This window comes from Cetorhinus maximus, chromosome 9 (genome assembly GCF_964194155.1).
Source record: "Cetorhinus maximus chromosome 9, sCetMax3.hap1.1, whole genome shotgun sequence".
NCBI classification, from domain to species: domain Eukaryota; kingdom Metazoa; phylum Chordata; class Chondrichthyes; order Lamniformes; family Cetorhinidae; genus Cetorhinus; species Cetorhinus maximus.
In genome coordinates, this window is record NC_135887.1 from 73474008 (window position 1) to 73495805 (window position 21798).

Consider the following 21798-nt stretch of genomic DNA (forward strand, 5'->3'; position numbering starts at 1 on the left):
AGAAAGCGACTGATACCTGTGGCAGACCCAAACTCTTCATCACAACACTGGAATCCTGTTTAACCCTGAGGTTAGTATTCAATCCCAAATATTCTTCACCTCAAAGACCACTTAAGGTCCACTTGTGTCACAAAGCTCACCTTCAATACCACAACACATTTACTTTCTTTTCTCATCTCCAGACTTGACCATTACAATGATCTCCTTGCTGTGCTGCCTTCCTCAAAATCAATCTGAGCACAAATCTGCCACAACATCCCATCATGCATCAAAATCTACTCGCCAACTGCCCTCAGCCTCATTGACTCATCATCATCATCCAACTCAAAGCTTAAAATTCTTGTTCTCATTCTTAAAATCGAATGGTATCATCTAATCCTATGTTTGCCATTTCTACCAACCATGTATCCATCCCTGAACATGCAGTTCCTCTGAACCTGTAGATCCCTCCCTATCCAACCACTTGAGCAGAGTCAGGGCCCATTCCCTGAAATTGTCTCCCCAAACCCATCTCTACTACTTTAAAAACCAATAGTTAACAAGTTTTCGGTCATCGCACCTAATGCCCCACTTCCTGGCTCACTGTCAATTTTACTTCTCTTTACTCAAAACACCTCAGGACACATTTTACATAAACGTTATATAACTACAAGGTCTTGTTGATAAAATCATGTAGAATGGAGTTTTTCCACAAACACTGTCCCTCCACTGAAAAAAATACTGCATTTGTTTTGGTATCTCCGTTAATAAAATTCACTGCCTAGTACAGCAGTAAGCTACACATAACAGGAAATCCTAGGTTCAATTCTGTCTATGCCAAGTAGTAGATTTCAGCCGTAGTACATTGCTTTGGTTAGGAGTACAATGGCCTAGTGGTTAAAGCACTGAACTAGCGATCCAGAGGTTGAAAGTTTAAATCCCATCAATTGTTAAACTAAAATGAATAAATCCATTAACCCACAGCCCTGGTATAATAACTGGCAGCTTTCACAAAAAAATATTTATCAATACACCTGACGCTTTCTTCCACTCCAACCAGTCAAGCCTATATGTGACTTCAGTTCCACAACATCTGGTTGACTCAATTCCTTCAAATAAACATGGGCAATAAACACTGCTTTGCAAGTATGGTTCATTTCTCAACAACAAACTAAAATATAAGCTGGCATCAGGGCCACCCAGCTGTTTGCACCTGTGGAGTCAAACACCAGCAAGACTAAACACTGCCCTATCAAGTCTAAATATTTGAGAAGAGAGGAGAGAAAAAAAGATAAATTGTTGGGAAGGAGAGGCAAAGTTGTCCACAAGTCATTCAAAGTGATATTTACATTAGGAGTTCAATATCCCACAAAGAAAATCAAGAATAGAATATGGGACATGAGATCAATACAAAATATTGCTGATGTAGCTAAAGATTAAAAATCCTTTCCCTGTAAACTGGAATTAAGCTGTAATCCCAAGGCCATAATCAAACCACGTGCTTCATGAAAAGACCAAGGACAGTTTAGTAAATAGTCCATTAAGGAGTACAAGAGGTACAATTAAAATTAAAGCTGAGTAAAAAAATTAAAGTGGATCATGTACCTTCTGAGTACCATTAGCATTGTACTGCTCCAGCAATGAGCGGACCTGAGCGGCATAGTCAGGATGAACTTTGTTTAACAGACACACCTGGAAAGGCAATGACTTTGGTCAGGAATACACATTTGTACTCTAGCATTAGCATTCCACAGAACACCAGCTCTCCTTACAGCACCTTTCTGAATTTCTCTGAAGCTCTGTGGTACAGATCTTCCCCATAGAGGTCAGACCACATTCTAGTTCTGAGGTCTCTGCCAACATATTAACACAAGATATAAAGCAAGTCTTTCTTTCTATCAGACCCATGTCCTTGGTGACTCTTTCTACAAAACTCCCTTTCTGTGAAGAAACGGATTTCCAGCAGATTCCTCCCCATGGTGAAGTACTGAGATCAGGAAGCCACCATGCAGCAGAATAAAGAGGCAAGCTGCTTTCCAATATGATGTGGGTCATATTTTAACTCCAATACTCTTCCTCTCCAGATTTATCAGTCCCAGGGATTGGGACTGAAAAAACATTTGTAGTCCTGTCCATCTGTTAAACAGGAGCAGGCAGGTTTATCAACATTTATAAAAACATGCAGTTTGTTGGTCAGGGGAAAAATCTGGGGAAAATTCCACGGGTAATATTCTCATTGTTCTAACAGAAATTGAAATTGTTTGAATGCCTCGATTCATTCTCAGAATCTTTCCTTTTAGCACACAATCAGGGATACTGTCAGCTTTAAAAATGCTATTAACTTAAGAATTTGCCTCTGTAATGATTACTGTCTACAAAGGAGCAGAAATTTCACCCACTCCTTCCAGTTCTGTCAACACAATTTAAGTTATTTAAAAGGAAAGCAAGTTTAAAATAGGTGTTCAAATCAGGTCTTGTCTCCAGGAGTGCTAGAAATGTATTATTAGAACATTGACACTGTGCCCACTTGTGATGCTAGTGGTAGTGTTAGTGTATCGTCCAAATATTTGTCGATCAGTGCTGCTGCAATATTAGCATTAGTTCACTTCTGCCGCAGTGTTAGTGTCAGTACATTATCCCAACGCCCATTGCTCTCAATGCTGGTGATGCAGAATTAGTACCAGTACACTGCACCAATGTTGCCTTCTCTAAATAATGGTGATGTATGATTTGTAGGAGCACACTGTTTGAATTCCCATTTCTATGAATAGTGGGGGTGCACGGTTCATAACAGTACACTACCCTAGTGCCCACTCTTCTCAATGGCGTTGGGAGTTGTTTAGTATTAACATATTGCCCAAATGTTCACTTCATTTAGTGAAAGTGGCACTACAGTATCAAAACACTAAACCAGAGAATCAGCAGCCCGGTCCCTTTTCCCAGATAGACCCACAAGAGAAAATCTACATTTTTGCAAGAGTATCTAGGGAGATGCTGAGAAAAGTGGAAATTCCTCTTCCTAGAATAAGAAGTTGAGAGAACGTTAATGTAAAGCTAACAGTAACATGGTGCAGGGATGTGCATGCTCCCACATGTGTATATTGCACTTTCGGAAGATTTTGTACTGAACCTTTAAGCCATGTGTGTTTGTTGAAACATTCCTCCAAAAGAGCTGAAGATTTTGATCTAGTTTAAATGTTGATGCACCTCGAAGCCCACAGAGTACAATGGTTATTTAAATGGAGTTTTGCAACATTTTCGAAATTTAAGTATTTTCTTTTCTCTAAATGTCGACAAAAGCCAAGTATCTCCTCCTTAGTGTTCAACTCACCATTCTGTTCTGAATGAAAAGCTGAGCATCCTTGAGATGACCTGCTATGTTCTCACACAGTCTTCGACGCTGGTCTGCATTCAGCACATGCAGATAAAATGCAGTTACCTAGTCCAGACAAAAAACCCATGAAAATTTAAAATCATTGCAAATAGTGCTTGTAGGAGCACATTTTTGGGAAAAGAAAATCACACAAATACCAACAAGAAAAAGGAGACACAAAATAATCAGGACTTAGGTACAATGGGCTGAATGGTCTCCTTCCATGCCATAGGATTCTATGATTCTAATGCATGGCACAGTGTGGCACCAAGCATCATCAATTGGAAAGGGTAGTTTTAAACCTTGGCCTATACCAAGCGTTATGGGTGGCTTATACAATGTCTCAGCAACACTGAGAAAAGGGAAGAAAAGAAGCTGAGAGAACATGAATGCAAAGCTAGTAATAACATGGTGGGTGTGTTTGCTTGCACATGTGTACTGCACTTCTGGAAGATCTTGCACTAAACCTTTAAGCCATGTTTGCCTTGCTGAAACATTCCTCCAGAAAGAGTGGAGGATTTTGATCTAGCTTACATTTCATGCAGTCAGAGTTAACATTTAACTGGCAATATGTGTGTGTTGATATTGACATCAGGATTAGTCATGGCTGCAACTGCCTGGTAAACATCATTACTCAGAGTCATGCACAAAGGGTGGGTGACCTACCAACACCCAAAGAATTACTGAACATCACCGATGTGCATTGTTGACTGCTGGTAATTTTCTGGTAAATAGCTGTGCACACGTGAGTGAAGAAAGTTAAAATAGTGAACGGAACTCCTGGCCAGTCTGCCAACATCAGGAACCCCCAGGTTCAGATACAGAGCAGTCAAATGCACACTACAGCTGCTTGTACTCTCTCCCAACAATAAGCATTAGTGCAAGACACTGAATATCAGGCACCCTTTACTGCAATGTGCCATTTCCCCCACTAGAGATCCTTATGAAAGATTCATGAAAGAAGCCTGATTGCATGCTCATTATTGTCAAATTAGAGTCTGTTCTGCACTGTGGACACATCTACAATTTAGTGTTGAAACTTCTTAAGTTCTTATAGATAACCTTTTGTCCCATTAGCCTGGCTTGGATCAAACCCAAGTCCCAAAAGGTAAACAGGTAGTAAGCTAATTCAGCCCACTCCCAAGTGATTGCACCACCTTGTTTGGTTATCATGTCCTTGTGGGAAGACTATGACATATGATCAATGTACTGTAGGACTGTAGTTCTACCTGGTGAACACAGGTTGTGACAGGCCTACGCTGTGGTTTAAATAGAGCCTAGTTGTAACCCTACCATTAGACATTAATTGTGCTTATTTTGTACTTAAGGTTAATACGACAGCCCCTCCCTCCCTCCTCCATTCTGTGAAGGCTGTGTGCCAGGTACAGTTTGACAATAATGGGGCAAAATGAATCTTATTTAAATATTGCACGTCATTAAAATTAACAAAAACTGAATTGATTGCTTTCCCATCGTGAGGTTATGGCTCATTGCTTTGCAATTTACAAAAGCAGCACATAGCAATTACACATGACCCAGCCTCAAAGAAACATTCCTAACCTCACCCACACTCAAAGCCTTAGTACATCAAGAAAAAAATCAACACACATTATGTAGTGCCGGGTTTATTGAACATGGGGTCCATTTTTGCTGTGTAGCTGGGGATAGGGCGTGGTGGTGGAGAAAGAGATGGCAGCATGAGGAGGTGAAAGAAAAGCAGAATTTTCATGCAGTCAGTAGCTCAAGCTCTTCTCTACTTACCTGGGAGTAATCATCATCATTGGAACTGTTGTACCTAGCAACATCATTCGTCAGAGTCAAGGAGTGCTCTATGGCCAGAGGCTGAGTTTCAGGGCCACTAAAACTATTTGGAAAATAGTTTGGTGCTCCACCTACACCAGAGGACAAATAATCAGGGTTTTACTTTTATGATTATACTAACTTTCTTTGGGAGAGTACAGTGAGACAGCTGTGATGCCCCACATTATCAGATAACCCACTGCCATTCACAATCCAAATTCTCATATGAAAAGCCTGCCAATACCCATAAAATGGTGTCCCAACAGGAGTTAACTATTAGCTTCAGGAGAAATGTTCCTGGTTATGAAAAGTTTACAACGACACTGTAAGACAAGTCAAGCTGTTGATTTTACATAAAGTGACAGTGCATCCAGTCTGCCTACGAGGATCCAAGAATAGCTCTAGCCCCAGATCAGCGATAGTACTCTCCAAAACATAACAGCCCTGAGAATTTTTCTGAAATTAATTTTCAGAGACATGAAGCCAACAATTTAAGGCTCACGATTAGCAGAAACCAAACAGCACCTCAGCTATTTTGCTAGGTTAAGGGTTGTACAAACTCTTTTTTTTAAAAACTCAGCATGATTGAAATCACGCCCTTAAAACAGGTTACTTGTCCCGTAACTTAAGTGATGTTTATACCACCCTTAACATAAAATAGTCCCATCCATATGATTAGACCTTGTTCTTTGGACTCCCGATTCTATTCAGAGATAATGGGGTCGAAAAATAAACAGCTAAAACCTGTGTGCAAGAATGCAGATAGTTTAGCTGTATATTGTTGAAAGATATACCTCAACTGGCTGCCCCCACCTCGCTCCACTACCTGCTATGGAATCTGAATGACACAGAAACCTCAAGGGCATTAGTGATCTTTCACTGCCACTCCTTAGAAGCAAGGAAAGTGCTTGAAAAATTTTATTAGTGTTTAATGTTCACATATGAAGCTAGGCAGAATTACTCTGATCTGCTCTGATCAATTATAAGGGATCAAAAAGCAATTGCTATGGAAACAGTGCAATATGTCCTTGCTTTTTTGAAAGAAATACTTTACAGCAACACTCACTGGTGCCTTATTAACTACACTGAAAATCCAATCGGCCAATTTTTAAACCTTACAGAGTACAGACCTGCTCAGAAATAAATCGGAGGGGATTTGAGGAAATTTATGAGGATATTGCTAGGACTGGAAAATTAACTTAGGAAAGATTGGCTAGGCTGGGGTTGCTTACTTTGGCACAGCGGCGACGATGGGGAAATTTAATTGAGGTGTATAAAATTAAGAGGGGCCTAAATAGACAGTGGATAGGAAGGATTTCCCTTAGCAGAGAGGTCAATAATAAGGGATCACAGATTAAAATAAATTGGTAGAAGGATTAGAGGGCAGTGGAGGAGAAATGTTTCACTCCAAGTGGCAACAGTCTGAAAATCATTGTCTGAAAGGATGGTAGAGGCAAAAAAACTCACTGCATTTAAAAAGTATGTGCATATGCTTTTGAAGTGCTGTAACCAAAAGGGCAATGGAACAAGAGCTGGAAATTGGGATAAGCTGGATAGTTCTTTTCTGACTAGCATACACACAATGGGCCAAGTGGCCTCCTTCTGCACTAAATGATTCTATGACATTTATTTTTGCCTGACCGTTTTCTTTCATGTCATTGGCATTCCATCTCCAGTTTAATTCCTTTGGACAATGGAATGCATGAGCATCAATCCTGCCTTGTGGTCTTAGCACTCCTGCAGTCAAGACAGGGTAGTTACTTGCAAGGAGCTGCAGGGCAATAACACTCAGTCTCAGTGCAGTGCCTTACACACCCTACATTTTGTTGAAATGCAAAGCCTCTTTAAAAAGAAATATTTTTTTCCCACGCCATTCATAATCAAGAGGAGAATACCTGCTCCCAGGCTGCCAATTGGACTGCAAAACCAGGCAGTCCCATCAGACTTTACCTTCTCAACTGGAACGGATCTTGAATGTGTCTATGGCACCACAATGGAAATCTGCAACTCAGCCAGCTGCTTGTTGGAAGGCATGCTCAGGAACAACACTGATGTTCTAGAACTGGGGTAAATTACTGGGTCCAAATTAAAAACAATAATAAACAGACCAAGTAGCACAAAAACTGATCCTGCCAGAGGAAGGTTGAAATGCTTACCCTGGTTATCAGTTGAGCACATGGGTCCATCTCTCTGGTAGTTAGCTACACGACACTTAAAAGGGCAGTTCACAGGAAGCTGAAGATAGTTCGCACCCAGGCGGTGTCTGTGAGTATCCGGGTATGAAAACAAGCGACCCTATAAAAGAATTGGGAGAAAATTAGAGTAGCACACAGACCCTACACCACTAATCAATGAATTTATCCCTATTTTATATTGGGAGCCGTCTTTTCAAAAGTTTAAAATCTGGAATCCCTGAAAGCAAGATGATCGCTTTTTGGAACAATGTGATAAAGCCAACTCAGCACAATTGTCCACAATTTACACAAATACAGCCAGCACTGGGAGACACAACTATAAACATAGGAGGTTAACACCAGTGAGCACCATTAATTTTCTCATTCATACTTTGTTCTTTCAATCCCCCTTCTTTCCCTGTAAAGTGCAACATTTGGAGATCACATCTTCCAATTAGAGCTTTAATAAATTACTTTAAGGTTTAGTAGTCTAATCCCTGTCCCTTTCTTTCTGATCTCAATTCATTTTATTCCTTTCTGACAACACCTTAAGTACATTCAATTAGAAAGATCAACAGAAATTAAGTCAGTTTTACCTTTTACACCAAGGGGAAATACTTTAAGTGGAGTACTGGGTTACAGATAAATTTAGTCAAGAATGCCTAGACCTTCAAAAGACGCTACGGTAACAAGCCGATAACTGAAACGGAGCTGGCACATGAATGTAATCTGTGTGTGTAAAAATTTTTTGCTATGAATTGATGCATCAACAGAGCCACAGAACTACAGAAAGCAGATTCATCCCATACTCTCACACCAATCTTCCAAACCAGCCATGTTCTGATCTCAGTGACACCATGGGGAAAACAAGCAATATCTGATGATCTCTCTCAATGCACGTGGCGAGGAAAGGAGAAGAGAGCATTTTCTGGTAACAGCAGACACCAGGTGGGGCAATGCCAGGTACAGATTCCAACAGAAGCAACATGGATAACTGCACCAACATTAATCCCAAAATTCTTCAGACTTGGCACAAAACGCACACTTCAGAAACTATTTAAAACATAGTACCATATAATTACAGTCAATAGCAAGCAACCTGGTTCAAAAATAGCTAAAGGTGAAGCAGAAAGTTAGAGGCGCAATAGTAGATCCGACATTTAGCATCAAGTCAGTGTGGCCGGCAATAAACAAAGCTAGTAGATAAATTAAATTATATCCCGAGGTCAGATGAGTATAAATTAGAAGAGTTCACCCTAAACTTAATGCCCTAGCCAGACCTCAATAAATTTTGTTTTGGTCATCAAGGCATTCAAATTATGGAGGCAATGTAGAGAAGAGATACAAGGCTGAAGGGTAGTTACAAGCAAAGACTGATGAACTATAGCTCTTGAGCTCTGAAACAGGGTGACTGGGAGAATTGTACACAAGGGGTAAAAGCCAGCTTCCTTCAGAGAAATGTTCCAGCTCATTCTGACAACTGTTGCTAAATCTTCCCTGGTGTCAGGGAAGAACCAAGTAAGCTAATCAATTCAAATTCAAATATACCTTACGGGGGTTATTCAAATTCTTTAAATTAGCAGTACTTTTTAATTTCAATCATTTAAATCGACAGCTTCCCAGTTACTTTTTTGAAGGCATTTTAAGCAGCTCTTTTTCCAACTTAGGGAAGGCTTTTGTTATGGCCTTTGATGGTAGTGATACTTTTCATTATCTGTGGAGTCTAAGTAAGAACATTACTTGTACAATAATTTGCAAACGTTGTGCTAACCTATTACTTGAGGATCAGTGTAAGCTTAATCACTTTCATAAAAATGTTACATTACTGCTGCTCTAAATTTGTCCCATTACTGTTTAAAAACTTTGATTAGCAATTAAACTCTAAATCAAAGTCCATTGCAGTGCTATTCTACTGCCTTGCAAAGACAGGGAGGGTTACACAGCACAGCCAGCAACTGAAATAAACAGAAGCATGGTTCCAGGAACACACTGGATATTACCCAAGTATAAGCAGCTAGGGTCCACTTACAAAAACTGTCTAAAACACAGAAGGCAAAAAGATCTACCGGTAGGCTTTTAAAAAGGAATAAAAAGATAGTCGAGACCTTACAGAGAAAAGATATTTTTAAAAAAGAGGAAAACAGGCACAGCATTACTTCACTGAATATGGGGCATAGTTAAAGCCTGTGAAAGTAAAGTTTAAGAATTTATCCAAAGAGTGACCAACAGTTGCAATGGTTTTCTAAAAATAGGGCAGACAAGGGAAAGCCCTTAGACTTGCTCAATAGACTTAGTTAGACAACATGATGAGAAATGCAAGTTAGTTTTATTTTGCATCACTTATGGGCTGAATGGCCTCACTCACTCATGTCTATCTTGGGATCTGTGCAGCCCAGTCCTAAACTAGGTGATACATTTATCTGCTGAGCTACTAGGGAAGCAGTCTGCTTAATAGTTGCATGTGTTTTTCTTTTGATCCTATCCATTATAGGAATATGACATGACAGCGAGAGAGAGGATGGATAGGGAGTAGGAGAGACACAAATATATCAGAACGTACATTCAACCCAAAAGAGACTCAAACACAATTCAGGAGTCCACGTTTCTACAATACATCTTAGAATATACTGCTACATTGCTAAAGATGTTATGCCATCATGCTACCAAGATGCTAAAGATGATAGATAAAGTAGACGTGGAGCAGATGTTGTGCATTCTGGAGCAAGAGGCCATAGTTTTAGGCTAAGGGGTGGTAGATTTAAATCAGAGATGAGGAGGAATTACTTTTCTCAAAGGGTCGTGAATCTGTGGAATTCACTACCTCAGAGTGCAGTGGATGCCGGGACACTGAATAAATTTAAGGAGGAGATAGACAGATTTTTAATTAGTAAAGGGTTGAAAGGTTATGGGGAGAGGGCAGGAAATTGGAGTTGAGGCCGAAATGAGATCAGCCATGATCGTATTGAATGGCGGGGCGGAGTCGAGGGGCTGAATTGCCTACTCTTGTTCCTAGTTCTTATGAGTACCATGCCACATTAGGTAAAACAAATTTTTGCAAATTGGTAACATTTGCAAGACAGCATTTACTACCCATCCCTAGTTTTCCTGAGGCCGTTAAAAGCCAACCACATAATCCGGAATTGGAGACATGTTTAGACCAGAAGAAGGATCCCTTCCCCTGAAAACATTTTTGGACTGTTTTTTTAAAAAAACACATAGGCCTGAATTTTCCCGTTGACGATTTGGGGGCAGGGCCTGCTCACCGATGGGAAAATGGTGCGGGATGACGTCGGGAGGAACCCCCCCCCCACACCACCCGATGTCATCCCAGTCCATTTAAATCTTTAGGAAGGCGGGGGCACTGTGAAATCAGTTGTCTGTCTGCCGACCTGTCAATGGTCACTTGAGGCTATTGACAGGGTAATTAAGATAATTAAAGACCCTGCCTGTCCAACCTTCAGGCTGGCGGTCAGGCCAGGAGCCCCAGCGGGCTTCTGAAAAAACATGAAATCTCATCCACTGGAGGGATGAGGTTTCATGTCCGTTTTTAAAAACTTTTAATAAATTTTATGTGATATTTATTAACATGTCCCATCTCATGTGACATTGTCACATGAGGGGGACATGTTAATAATTTTGTTATTTTTCTATTTTTTAAAACTTTGTAACACTTTCACTGATCTCCCTGAGACAGTACTTAGTCTCAGGAAGCTGTGACAGAAGGGGAATCCCATCTCCCCACCGCACAGGAAGCGCATAGCACTTCCCGTTGGGCAGGCCGCTGGGCGGGCCTTAATTGGCTCGCCCACTCAAAATGGTGGCGGGGCCCATTTCGGCGGCGGAGTTGGGCTGCCCGCCCGCCGCTGAGCCGATGGGGCCCGCCCGCCAACCGAGGGCAAAATTCTGCCCATAGTGTTTTTAAAATGGTCATTTCTTTCCAGTTATTATGAATGACCTGATATACGGAATTCAATTTCGCCATTTGCCACAACGTGATCTGAGCTCTGGCTTGCTAGCCCAGGAACATAACTAATCCAATGTGGGATATAAGACATAACACCAGCAATTTCACCACAATGCACCAAGCCTTGGCTGTATTAAAGAACGAAGGCAAAGAAAAGCTGATAGAACAATCCAAACCAGAATGCTCTCACTTGCTTCTGAATAGTCAGTTTCAGAGTAGCAGCGTCTGAAACAGGTTTCATCCTGACCAGGAAAGAGGATGGCAGAGATTATATTCATTAAATCAGAGTTTCACCCCCTCTTTAATAAATCTGAAAGAAGTCCATATCTTTAAACAAACCTGTAGCATCTTGTCGGGGCTAGGTTCAATGCCCGGCGGCATGTTGCTGGGATCAAAAGCTATTTGTTCCACATCTGTAAAATAATTGACTGGGTTCTTGTTCAGGACCATCTGCCCCACAGGGATTAGTGGGAAGTCCTTATGAGGCCAAACCTGGGATGAAACAGAAATCTACTTTTAATTAGGAGTTTTTTTTTTGAACAGAAGACTGTTGTCCATCTCCCAACCTTTTCAAACCTCATCAGGTTTTTTTTATGAATAAGGAATGAAAAATATTGTACCTTTTTCCTAATGGAACTTCATCCAGTTCCATTTTTAAAATTCAAGTATTCCCTGGTTGATCACCTTTCCAGGTATTGGTTCCACAACTCCATTATCCTTTTTTGCTAAAAATAAAAGTTGGCCAAATTTTCTGACATTCTTAATGTTATATTGGATCCCTCAGATCCCTGCACTTACAATTTCCCGAATCCAAATTCTCCTAATGACCTCTACTATACCCCCTCACCCTCCTTCTGAAGTTAAGCAATCTTTATCATAATGCAGCCATTGAAAGTTTAGAAATCAGCCTCACATCCAACACCTTCTGAAGCTCTCTCGGGCAGAATTTTGTTGAGAGGTCAGGCGTCTTGCCTGCCGGCTGGAATGAAACGGCGCTGCCTCTTTTCAGGAAGGGCTGCTGAACCACAAGCCAATCAGGCAGTGGAGAGGCCACCGGCAGGCCTTCCCCTGGAATCAAGACCCCGGGGCAGAAATCTCACCTGCTAAGAGCTGCAGCCATGGCCGGCAGCTCTTGTGCTCTGCAGAGCCACAGGGGAGGTGATGACTGCTGCATGAAAAACACCTACCAGAGTTCCAGTTCAACAAGCGACCCAGGGCACAAATAGGTAATGTGGGGGTGGAGGGGTGGTTTCACAGGGAGAGGGGTGTAGAAGGTATAGAGAGGGTCAGCAACGAGGTCGGTGGGGGTTGGGCTCTCAGTGGCACACCCCCTTCCCTCAAGTCCCTCAATCAGGCACCGAGTGCCTTTGATGGAGGGACACCCCCCCCACCCCCCCCAACCCCCACCCCAGAAGACGACAAGCTGGGTGCATGATTTTAGCTGTTGTGCACACCACATGGTGACAGGCCCACCTACAGCTGAATTAAGTTAGTAATATGTTGAGTGGTGATCCATGTGCTTTTCCATAATCCCTTTAGATTACACATCATGAATGCATTACTGCCAGCCACTTGAGGTCCTTAAGTGGTAATTAATCAGCTACTTAAGGGCCAATAGGTAGCAGGGCGGGAAGGTCAACCATGGGCTTTCCTGCCTGGAACTTAATTCTGGCGGAAATGGGGAGGTGGTGGGGTTCCGGTATGCCACCATCCTGCCTAATTACATGCCCTTCCCACCTCAAAGCTCGCTACCATCAAAAGCAGAAGATTCCACCCCTGGAATACAAAATTAGCACAGCACTTCAGAGACAACTTCTGTGTTACCTCGTTATAACCGTCACACACAGCTATACAATCTAACATTAGCTTTCTCCGCTGCCTTCAAACAATGAAGGAAATGTTTTAATGAACCATCCAGCCAACACCCCAGATCTTTCCCCTATTGCCATGAAACACATTGGCATTTAATATGCCAGTCACATTCTCACTTCTTCTACCTGATTTCATGAAGTCACACATGAAAGTGTTGAAGCATAGCTGCCAGTTCTCTGCCCACTGAATCTGTCGTTACAAATTGAGGATTAGGAAAATAAATTCATGTTACGAGCAACGAGGAAAGGACACCGCTCGTGTGGGACAGAAAACTGAAAACAACTCACCACCCGCTGTTGCGCAATCAAATTAGATTAGTTCAAAAGGATTTGTCCTATCAGTGAACCATTAGGGTCTCTGCAATTAGGACTTCACACATAATAGGATCTTTTAAAAAGTAGCATACTGCAAGAATGACTGTGCTGGTTGACGTATACCACTTAGAGATCTCAACTTATTGGGATCAAGGTAACATTACCAACCATAGTCAGATCAGTCCTAACTCCTGTCTGAGGGGCACTAGAGGAATTTGATCCATTTATACTTCTTTTTGTTTTAAAGCCAAAAAGGAATTTCAAAATCAGCAAGCAGGATTGCTCCGAAATCTTTGCATCATTAAGGAATTTGCTACAACTTTATTATAAATACTTCAGAATGAGATCCTCAAGTGTTTTATGTGCTGTTTCAATTTCAACAGTCTAATCTTGCCTCACAATGGTTTCATCCTGAACGGATGGTCAATAGTTCAGTACCAAATGTGCCTGGCAGCTAAACCCAACAAACTTAGATCAGGGAATTTAGCCAGTACTGACCATACCCGAATTATGCTCTCCTGTTCGAAGAAACCCACAGCCCTAAGTGTCTCGCTTTGAGATTATTATCTCTTTTAAGGTATGCTCTTCGTAATCAGCAAAGCTCAGTAGCTGACCTTAGTCACATCAAAGGGGTTCCAGCGGTGCGCTTGTGCTTCCTGAAAAGTCATGACTTGGATATAGAAACTCCAGGATGGGCAATTTCCAGTTGCAATGGCATTATAGAGATCACGAATGGAATAGTCAGGGTCATCAGAAGCCAACTGACGAGCTGACTCCACAGAGATATTTTTGATGCCTTGATTTGTCTGTGAAAAACCATTAATTAAAATTTTGTCAATTCAAATAATTACTTGTGCCTTTTCTTTAGGCTTTGGAATCTTGATAAAACATATTTAGTGCGGCTTTCATTTTCTCAAGTGCAGTAGCTATAATTGAATACTCAAGCTAAAATTAAAACTATTTGTTTGCTAAGGGAGACATGTAGTTTTAGGCCAACCGTTCCCCACCTTTTAGCAAGGTTGGAAGTGGCATTACATCATTGCAAAGAGTAATTTTTATCCAAACCTTCTCAGAATTAAATAAAACTTATTCCACTTTATCAGTCTCCTCCCAACCTCAATTTACTTATGTGGCATTGGTTGCAAAGGTTAGTGGCAGATCCGCACAGTTCACGCAGTCTTCTATCACAGAAGAGTTAACATAAAATCTTACTCAATAAGTGGGCAACACAACCTGCATTATGCATGACATTGGAAGACAGTCTCAAGATCGAAATTCAATGCCTAAGAAATTAACAATGTGAACCTGAGCCCTGATATTTCTCACCCAACAGCAAGCCAGTAAGTTTCATAGTACCTTGAAATGGAACTTGCAATACACGGCTTCTTTTTTGTCATTTACCAGCTTGAAGGTATGCGACCCATATCCATTCATATGACGAAATCCATCAGGAATTCCACGGTCACTATACAGGAAGCTGAGCTAGGATAAAGAAATACAGTATCTAACAAAATATCCAACATACATCATAGCAGATTGAGCAGAGACTCAACAGCAGGTCTCAGATCCACCCAGAGATGCGGAGTGAGGACACTGTAGTGATTAAATAAAAACACTGAATAGTGTCACATGGGAATACTTGCTAATAAAATACAACTAAAATGGACAGCTCACAATCCTATAGATTGATATTGCTAAGATAAGGAGAGAAGCGACAAACCTGAACAAAGCCAGTTCTGAATACTGAGAATCAAGTGCAACGACTGAATGGGATTCAATGCATTAGAGCTGATAATTCTCACTTTCTGTATACTGTGCTTGACTGAGTGGAGTTTGCTTATACCAAGACGCTTTTAGCCTCAAAAAATGTAAATACAAATAAGCTGCACCCAGTGTTAGAGAAGAAAGCTGGAGATAGGATAGAGAATCTATCTTCACACCTCCTCTCACCATGTCTTTTGTTTTTTAAATTTGTCCCATTACCACCCATTTGGCCTTGCACCACGAGACCTTTCGTCAGTTAATCTCTCCTCCTATCCACCATATCACAGGTCTTCCCTTTTGTTCTTTTCCCCCCATTTTGCCACCCCGCCCCACCCCGCCCTCACTTGCTTAAAACCTGTTATATCTCCAGCTTTTCCAGGTTCTGTTGAAAGGTCACAGACCTGAAATATTGACTGGTTCTCCCCGTACAGATGCTGCCAGGCCGGTTTAGTATTTCTAGAATCTTTATTTTAGATGTCTAGTATTTTGCTTTTGTCTCACATTTTAAATTCATTCCCATCAGTATTTTAAAGAATGACTATCATTCAAATATTTAAAATTTTGCACATTCTCAAAACATTTTGAAATCTTGTCATGTTACAGTCCTTTGTGATTTTTTCTCAGTTCTTAGGGCTCATTTGTGACATGGAATCTCTCACATCACTCCTAATTCTTCAAAACATGTAAAGCAAAACATGAAAAAAATGCACAGGAAACTTAAAACAGAAAACTAATTAAGTTACTTCTACAAGAAAACTAAATAAAGCCACATTCAGTCTGTCAAAATAAATATGGGTTCACAGTCCTTTTTACATTTAAAAAAGTGCCTCACTCAGGAAACTTTATTTTCTAACCAAGTTAACAGAAGCAAGTTAAGTGACCTCACAATGCTAGTTCCATAGAAGCTCTATTAAGTAATGCAGGCTTTACTGCACATTACTGCCTGCTCTCAGACAATTCACTGCTTTAAGGATTGTCCAATCTAGGAACTTTGCATAATAACATTCTTACCTGGTGAAGTGTCTCAGGGCGAAGTGAGAAAAAATCCCAGGTCATGTCTGCATCCTTGAGATGGGTCTGCGGGTTCCTCTTCTGGGTATGAATAAATGACGGAAACTGGAAGGAGAGAAAGATGAACATGAACTTACACTGAGGTGAAAGCAAAATCTTAAATAAAAACAGAAAATGCTGGAGAAACTCAGCAGGTCTGGTAGCATCTGTGGAGAAAGAAACAGAGTTAACATTTCGAGTCTGTATGGCCCTTCTTGAAGAAGAGTCATACGGACACGAAACTTTAACTCGGTTTCTCTCTCTACAGATGCTGCCAGACCTGCTGAGTTTTTCCAGCATTTTCTGTTTTTTTTGTTATGAATATATACCACTCTGAAAATGCATCTATTTGTGTTAAAAACAAAATTAAAAATCATAACTGTATAAAATTTCAATTCTCATTTCTGTAATTTTTTTCCCACCATTTAGTTCCTATGCTCATATTTATAATGGTATGTGCGAATCTAAGTTAGTCAGTCTGATTCCCACAATTCTCTCAAAATGCTTGCCGAAAAGGCTTTTCAACTGCCATTTTTCTCTCAATAACTTAAATTTTGAAAATCCAAAAGCAACGTTGAACAAAAATAAAAATTACATATTTCACAATAACATGACTAAATCTGTCCATTGAACTGTAATGTCTTTTAACATTATTTTATGCAAGTCTTTACTTGAAGGCCTTGGCCTCTCCCAATGGGCTTGCAGCTAATATATTTTCTGAGAACTATGATACCGAGGTGAATTGTGCATTTGAACATGCGCTAATATTTCAGGATCTGTTAGAAATATTCAGGCAGCTATAATCACAAAGTATATTCTTATTAATTTACGATAATCTGCCCAAATGAAGGGCTAATTCAAAACGTAAGTTTTCTGAGTGCATCCTTTCCTAATTTTTCTGAGTTCCATATAGAGTGCAAAAGATATAATGTGAGTGAGGAGAGAAAAACAAATGCATCTTTCTCTATTTAACATGTCAAGTTTCAAAATAAAACAGCCGAGCTTGAAACCAGTCAATTAAAGACATGGAAGTAAAAGACAGTTAAAAGGAAAGAAGCAGAAGAACAAACATGCAGCGTCAGAGAGGCAAACCACAGAGACCATGCAGTGGTGGTGGTGGTGGGGATGGGTTTTCAACAGCTGTCCACTGTAAGCACAACGCAAAAAACTTCGCACACAAGTTGGCCGCTTTAAGCTGCCACCAGTGTGCAGCCAGGCAAAATATTTTCAGGGAGTCACACACAAATTAGCCATCTCTGTACTCTCCCCAGAAAATAATAGGGAATGTTGCTGGTCGCTATTTCTCAATTTAAAAAATATACAAACCACAAAGGGAATGCTGGTGGCAACTTTGGGAGCAATTTGTTCGTCCAACTCAATTTTCAGGCCTTTAAATGAGCACTTAGCAGCTTAACCAGCAGTGGATCCTTAAAGGAACTGTTGGAGGCTGCTCAGAAAAATGTACCATTCTTCTGTTTTGTGGGGCCAGGGGGAGTACAAAAAGCCTCTGGTCCATTGCCAGCCCTTCTTTCCATCTCCAGCCCACAGCCTTGGGTACTTTCTACCCTGTCACACCCTCCACCCGCCAGCTGACACTTTACATAAGCCAGACAATTTTCCACTGAGGAGGAGGCTCCATTTAATACCGCCAGCTCTCTGGTAAAATGTAAATGAGGCCCAAATCTGAAAATGGCTCAGGTGCCTGAACTGTGGCTTTCAGCGGGTGCCATGACAGTATTACTGACATGTCCGTTTTCACACAAAGGAGATTTTAAAGTTTAATTCTTGGGGTACACTGTACAGCTCAGATATTACTGTTAGCAGAGAATGAACGCTGACAGATATTCATTACACTTACAACTGCCCACTGGCTTTGTGCGCTTTTGCACCAGAACTTGCGTTATTCGAGTGCCAAAGCAGCATAGCGCCCTCTACAGTGACTCTGGGGGCTGTGTGAACAAGGCAAGCAAATTTGGTTACACATACACAATTCTTACTGAGACACATAGTGGCTGAACAAGTAAGTGTAGCATAGTTAATTCAACCTCAAATAATTGGTTGTCAGCATAATTGTGCCAGTGTGATGTTAGGTATGTAGGCCATACATCCCAAAGACTGGCGGATCGTATCGACCACAATGTCCCTTCCGCTGTTCGCAATGGACATGGTAAAGACCGTACCTAACCAGCCCATCCTTGCAAAACTCAAAACAGTGTCCAGCATTAGATACAATTCCACAGTTGGACAACATTTGCTAAAACATCCTCAGTGTACTAAAAATTACACTGACAACCAATTTAAGATTGTCAGTTGAGCTCACTGTGTGGCGCATTTGCATGTACTGAAAACTACATATATTAATATGCAGGGACCTGAAAGAACACATACACACATTGCGCCTGTTTCAGCTGAACAGAATAAGCGATAGCCATTCGTTGGTTCATTCCCCAGGGCAATGCCGTGACTAGAATGTTGAGTTAGACGAACAACTAGCTGCCTGGTTTAAATTTCAAACAATGCTTGGCAGTTAACTGTCAGTCACCATTAACTGGTGCATTCTCCATGGCATGTCTCTACCAGTGTCCAAACCAACCAATCAGCACTTTCTTCTCATACAGTGTAAAGTTATTGTATCCCTCGACATTGGTATTCTTGCGGTTGTCCTGATGAGTGCGAGACAAGAAGCTTTGACAAAATGCCACTTTTCAGCAATTCTAAAAATAATCCCAACTTTCTTTTCCTCTCTTAAAATAGAGATAAGAAACAAAAAGAGTTTTTAAAAGTTTTCTTAAACTCCAACAATCTGAAGGAATGTGACTCATTTTTCAGTACCTGAGGGCTTGTTCTGCAGTAACTGCAACTAAACACATCGTTAAGGCAGAGAAAAAAAAAATCACTTTGGAAAAGCCTTAACTTTTCTGGTGAGTTTAATAGGTATTTAACACATAAATACTGCAACTTCATGCCTTTCTATATGTTTCAATGGTGAATTTCTTGGCAAGGTACCAATATAAAGCAAAACTACTGGAGCAGGGCAACTCGAGCAACAATTTCTCAATTGACATTTATCTGCAAATATGCAGACGCCAGAAGTTGGCATCAGATTTATTCTTTAGGAATGCTGAACATTGATAGCTTTACGATTATTTTTAATTGCAAAATTCAGGACAGACTATCTTTTAAGCTCAAGGTAATGTTTACAAGGCACCCAATTCAAACATTTTAACCCGACACACTTTAGCTAACAGATCCAACCAAAAGGTTTTAGTAAATAGAAATTCTTAGATTAAAAGAAAGATGCGCATGTCTGTGAAGCTCTGGAAACATCCCATTAATGGATCAACCAGGCAACCACAAAACAGCATTTGAAAAGCTAGAGAAATGCATGCAGAAACGGAGTGATGAGAAAGTATTTTTTGCACCATTCAATTATCTGTTTTTCAAATTACTGTCAGCACTAGTGTTTCACGTCCATCTCCAGCTAATACTAACCAAGAAAGGGTCCCGAATGAAGAAGATGGGGGTATTGTTACCGGTTAGATCCCAATTCCCTTCCTCAGTGTAAAACTTGCAAGCAAATCCTCGAGGGTCACGGACAGTGTCTGCTGAACCCGCTTCGCCCCCTATAAATAGATCGGATCAGTCAGCAACAAAAATACCAGTGTTGAGACAAAACACCACAATAAAAAAAAAAACTTTGGATAATCAACACATCTGGGCACCAGCAATAGCTGGCATTGATCATTTAGGTTCAATTTCCAGTGCATCTCAAGAGATGATGATGATGACAGCAGATTCTTTATTGGCGAAGATGGCTGGCATGATCATTGGTGACTTAAGTAGTCAATTCTTGACCTGCAGGCTCTTGAGCAGTTGGGAACTCACGGTTTGGAAGGGCTCCAGTATAAGCAGGCTCCTTCCATTATCTGCATCTTTCTTCAGCAGTCTCGTGCATGGTTGTTTCAATCTTGTAAGTTGCTTTCCCGGTTGTCGCGCACCAACTGCCAGTCAGCAGCCTTTTGTTCCCAAACCTGTTGGTTGTCAGCCACAGAGAGCTGTCTTTTCAGCTAGTCTTTCCAGAATTTCCGCGGTGTTCCTTGGTTGCACTCACTGAAGCACTGCTTTGGGCATTCTGAAATCCTTTTGGTCTTACGACTAGCCTAAAGAAAACAGAAGTGCTGTACCGACCATGAAATTACAATCCACCACAGATCAGCATTGACAGCAGCAACTTCAATGCCTTGTAGGACAATGCATTCAATCTTGGGCAAATTGGCTCTGTAGGACTTCACTGCTAGTGATGTAGTCCTGTCATCTGGTGTCCATGATAGATTGAAGACAGCATTGATGAATTTGCTCCAGCAGTCATATTTGTTTTCTGTGCAGGGTTCATGATTCTGACCCATACAAGAGGGTGGTGATAACAACCACTTAATATTTGTTAGAGATGCATCATGAATGGTTTTGCAAGATACTCTGAGAGGAGCCACTGGCCTTGGATAGTCAATTGTCTATGTCCTTGTTGACAGTGGCATCATTTGTGATAATACCATCTAGATAGGTAAACTGTTCTACTGCACTGAGGTTGCTGCTGTCAATGCTGATCTGTGGTGGATTGTAATTTCATGGTCATGGTTGGTGCAGCACTTTTGTTTTCTTTAGGCTAGTCATAAGATCAAAAGCATTTGCTGCCTCAGAGAAACAGTTTACAATCAGCTACATTGCCTGTGTGTCAGAAGGGCCAAATCAACAAACAGAAGCTGTATGATAAGCTCTTCAGTGGTTTTGGTATGCACTTGTAGTCAGCACAGGTTGAAGAGATTGCCATGCGTTTAGAAGTGGATGTCTATGTCCTGTCATGCCTGCCTTTGGCAATTGAAGCATGATATTGAAGAAATTAGAGAAAATGGTTGGTGCCAGAACATACCCTTGCTTAAAACCACTGGAGATAGGGAAAATGTCTCAGAGGGCTGTATTCTGCTTGATCTGACCTTTCTGGTCTTCATGCAGTAGACAGAACGGTGAGGAAACTTGGAGAGTACCCCAATCTAAATAGTACCTCCCAAAGTTCATTCTGGCTGACTGTATCAAACACTTGAGAGCTACAAAAGTAGCAGAAAGGCTCACATTTTGTTCTCTACACTTCTCCTGCATCTGTCTCTGCACAAAAGCCATATACATAGTTGCCCTATTGAGCCCAAAATCTGCATAAATTTACAGGACAGCTTTCAGTTATTGTCAGAACAAGTCTATTTTAGAAGCACTTTGGCCAAGCTCTTGCCTGCAACTAGGCGCAAGGTGATGTCTCCATAGTTTGAGCAGTCAGGCTTCTCTCTTGTAGAGGGAGACAATCACCCAAACTCAAAAGGTTTCTGAGACACTGTCTCTTCTCCCAGCATGCTGAAAACAGGTCTGCAAGCCTATTAAGGATCACACCTCCCTGTTTATAGACCTCAGCTGGTATTACATCTATTCCAGGGGCTTTGCACGATTTAAGTTCTGTTGTAG

The 21798-nt window shown here is 41.0% G+C and overlaps 1 protein-coding gene across 1 annotated transcript in view; it reads right to left on the reverse strand.

Moving 5' to 3' along the window:
- cat (catalase) overlaps positions 1-21798 on the reverse strand; it is a 48981-nt gene that overhangs the window by 3761 nt on the left and 23422 nt on the right. Inside the window, exons 4-12 of the mRNA XM_078548863.1 lie at positions 19783-19913; positions 16252-16356; positions 14833-14958; positions 14091-14282; positions 11630-11782; positions 7309-7447; positions 5114-5244; positions 3311-3418; positions 1585-1671 (exon numbers count right to left, since the gene is read on the reverse strand). Of these exons, the coding sequence (XP_078404989.1) occupies positions 1585-1671; positions 3311-3418; positions 5114-5244; positions 7309-7447; positions 11630-11782; positions 14091-14282; positions 14833-14958; positions 16252-16356; positions 19783-19913 (1172 nt within the window). The remainder of the gene's footprint in view (positions 1-1584; positions 1672-3310; positions 3419-5113; positions 5245-7308; positions 7448-11629; positions 11783-14090; positions 14283-14832; positions 14959-16251; positions 16357-19782; positions 19914-21798) is intronic.